At 52.5% G+C, this 3,765-nt stretch overlaps 1 protein-coding gene across 1 annotated transcript; it reads right to left on the minus strand.

Moving 5' to 3' along the window:
* Positions 1 to 1,967: 1,967 nt before the first annotated feature.
* LOC133884226 (probable membrane-associated kinase regulator 1) lies at positions 1,968 to 3,309 on the minus strand. The gene has a single exon (XM_062323575.1). The coding sequence runs from the start codon at positions 3,241 to 3,243 to the stop codon at positions 2,098 to 2,100; it is 1,146 nt and encodes a 381-aa protein (XP_062179559.1). The 5' UTR covers positions 3,244 to 3,309; the 3' UTR covers positions 1,968 to 2,097.
* Positions 3,310 to 3,765: the final 456 nt, after the last annotated feature.

The raw sequence follows: 3,765 nt of genomic DNA on the forward strand, positions 1-3,765 counted from the left end.
TATCTTGGTGAAAACCAGCAACGGGGAGCGGTAGATCCAGGCTCAGGGTTGGCAGATCCGGCCAATCCAGCCTTGGTCCACAGCTAGGGTGGCAAGCTTTTCCAGAGGGCATCGGCGGTGACGGGGCTCGGGTGTTGCGCTCTGGCGATGGCAGCCCTTGTGCAACCCGCAACTGCCCACCTCGCAGTCCGCACTCTTGCAGAGGTTGCTTCTACGTGCTCCATTGAGATTGAATGCCGCTTCCGTAAACTATTGCAACGTCAACACTCAACACAAAATCTAAACAGTAGCATTCGTTGTTGGGAATTTTGCTATTCACGCTACATGGAAACGGCCGGCCACCATCCTGCATGCATGTGGCAGCTCGCCTCGGCAGCCGCGCGTCTCCATCTGCAGGAATCTTTCTGCCCCGCGCTCACAGCAACATGGCCTGGTGATGCCTTGTTTACCAATAAATCCCTAACACATTAATCCCGTAATCACAGACGCGCACAATGACTCAACGAGCACCGGACGCTGACCGGTTCAGCTAAAACCATTGGTGCGACATCTCATCACGGTCGTAGTATATCTAATCACGCGGGATCGAATCGCACATTGCTCTTGCAGTTTGCACATGATCTATGCATGCATGCATGAGTGCAGCAGTAGTTGCATGCCGTGTCTTCTGTGTGTGGCAGCACATCTCTCTCTCTTTCTCCTTGTAGCCTTCATGCGATCATGAGAGGGTGGCAACGCAGGTAGGAAAACTTATGGCACGTACCGGTTGTTGGACGAACCTCTGTAGATTCCAGCTACTCTACCCCTGTTTAAACAGTCAGTCAACATGTCTAATCTTGCAGCTATGATCTAATCTACTCCTAAGTTTTAGCTTTGACCGGCAAAGGCACATTTCCAAAGGGCCAAGCATGTGAGAGTAGAACCGACAGATGATCTAGCATGCAGGCCGTTCCAACTACTTTTAGCGCCTTGTGGGTGTTGGCATGCAGTGGTACGTGTTCAACTTGAACCACTTTCGAGGAGGAATCACCAAGGACCCGTTCGAAACCTAGGGATTTTTCACGTGTCTTTGCAGAATATTAAATTGTTTTCTATGAAATTACTGCAAAATTCTTACGGCTCGGAATTCTTGCTTCTCAACGTTGTAGTATATGAAAGGAGATACTCCACTTCACTGTAAGTTCATGAGCAAGAAATGCAACTTCATTCAACTTTATGCATGAGGTAATATTTCACAAAACTTAAGTTATTCAAATGAGCTAAAGCGCTTTCTTTCTTCGTCAAGAATAAAGATGCTTGACAAATGACGATCAAACATAACAAACACATTGAGCGGTGCGGAGCGGACAACAAGAATCTTTTGAAGCAATCATGGAAGTACAGATTAAAAGCCAAACTATATCAGGATTAGCTTAATAAACATTTGGTCTTGGGGCAAAATCACAACAAAAAACCTGACACCACTAGCTCAAACGTACGGCCACCTCAGAGTCCAAAACCTCATTCTAATTAGCTAAGGAGCTTTGAAATCCCTTTTCCAGGAAATGTAATTTGCATCAACACCATCCAGCATCAAGTTGGAAAATTTATACTCCAATCTTCGAAACATGTTTTTTTTTGTGAGATAATTTTCAAAACATGTAGTGTGAGTAGTCAACACACCTGTTTTTGAGGTTTCTATATAGGAGGCAAATTTCAGCTTAGAAAATGCATGCCACTGCCAAATTGATAACCCTTCATATGCAGGCATTCATAGCAAAAGTTTTCATGCATATCAACTCTTCAAAATGAAAGATATTTGCATTGAAAGCATCAAATTTATGGTTCTGTTTGTGACTTAACCTAGAAACATTTTTTTTTGTTGGATGGAGTTTACTCAATTAGAGAGGGCACCAATGCAAATTCCAATTCCAAACCCGGAAAAGGAGACATCCAAAGGCTCCGATTATCATTTAAACCCTTTGAACTACCCTTATTTACCACCATCATCATAAAGTCTTAGCAAAGTGAGAGGAATTAATACAATTAACAGATAAGTACTGCTACCGATTAAACAGGCTTACTTAGCTCCCCGCCCAAATCCTAGTGCGCTCGCGCTCAGAACGCGCAGATCTCGTCGGCCGCCTTGCGTGGTGTGCACACCGGCACGGCGCCACCCATCGTGTTCTTGCAGTGGGCGATGGCGCCCTCGATGGCGCTCTGGAGCTCCTCCATCGACGACGCCGTGGACAGCGACACCGGCCCGATGCCGACAATGCCGCCCGCCACGGCCGCGGCGGCCGGCACGTCGGGGAAGCCGAAGCCGCCGGCCCCACCGAAGGTGAGGAGGCCTGAGTGGCTCGGCGACGAACGCATCGACGAGGGGCAGCTCGCCGCGCACCGCTTCTGGCGCGGGAACCGGAGGTTCCCCGAGAAGGAGTTGGAGTGCGCGTACTTGCCGCTGACCTCCGCCGCCACCGCCGCCGCGACGACGTGGTCGTCGTCGCCCCGCTTCTTGCGGATCGAGAAGGTGAACGGCTTCTTGAACCCCTGCTGCTGCTGCTGCGCCGGCGGCTGCGGCTGGTTGTTTCCGCCGCCGCCGTTGACTTTGTTCTGGTTCTTGGGGATCTGCGACAGCTTCTCATACAGCGGTTTCACCTTCTTGGCGTACTTCTTGATCACCTCCTTGGCGAGCGACCTGGACGGCTTCTTCGCAGCGGGTGCGCCGCCGCGGTGGAACACCGAGGAGAAGCGGGTTGCAAAGGACGAGAGGTACTGTTTACCGGTGCGCTTCGCTGGGGGTAGTCCGGCGAACGAGGAGGTGCCGGCCAGATGGTTAAGATGGCGGCGGTCGTCTTCGGTGGCGGAGCTGGGGCGGGACGAGGACGCGGCGGAGTCAGGGAGCAGGAGCGTGGCGCAGTCGGCGGAGAATGACGACGAGGTGCTGCCGTTGGAGTCGCGGGAGGAGTTGGAGGTGGAGGTGGAGTCGGACGCGGAGGCGGAGGACGTGGACGCCGACGACAGCAGCAGCGTGCGCACCATGGAGATGCGCGGCGATAGCTGCAGCGGCAGGAGCTGGCCCTTGTAGAAGAGCTCGTCCGCCGGGCACAGCTGCGCTGCCGACCGCTGCTTGGACGCCGGCGACAGCGTGACCGTGAACTCGAACTCCGACGACGACGCCGAGGACGACGTCGGCGACGGGAACGACTTCACGCCGCCGGCGTCGCCCGCCCTCGCGTCCTTGCTGCCTCTTGACCTGCCCATGGCTTTACGGCTGCTGCTACGCTACAGGCTCATGACGACGCGGTGGAAGAGGAGAGGGTGGGGGGGGGGGGGCTGCCAGCATAGCGAGGAGGCACGGACGGGGAGGAGAGAAAGGTAAAAACTTTTCGGGGTGACGAGCCTGACGACTTTATGAGGGGGAGCCGGGTCTCAGCTCGGCAGATGGGTCGAGGAGATGCCCATGGCGTCGCATGTGAGGGCGGTCTCCGCGGCCGTCAGATCGCTTCGGGATCACGATCGGATGGCTTGGTACTGCAGGCTAGTCCATGCATAGATTTTCTCGGTCAATAATCGGGCAGTTAAACTGATGACTGGATCTCACAGCGCCTGCGGATAGGATTTTCCGTGGATTTTTCACTATTTTTGTTTTTATATCATTATTTTTTAAAACATATAGACACACGTACATACTCATACCGCTACAAGTACGCGCTTATACTAAGAACCGAATATGCAAAACTTAAAAATTAACGTGAGACCAGAGATGCAGACCTTAGAGATTTA

This window comes from Phragmites australis, chromosome 11 (assembly GCF_958298935.1).
Source record: "Phragmites australis chromosome 11, lpPhrAust1.1, whole genome shotgun sequence".
NCBI lineage: Eukaryota > Viridiplantae > Streptophyta > Magnoliopsida > Poales > Poaceae > Phragmites > Phragmites australis.

Excerpts from the sequence above, each read along its gene's own strand:
- LOC133884226 (XM_062323575.1), bottom strand. The coding sequence starts at position 3,243 with ATGGGCAGGTCAAGAGGCAGCAAGGACGCGAGGGCGGGCGACGCCGGC.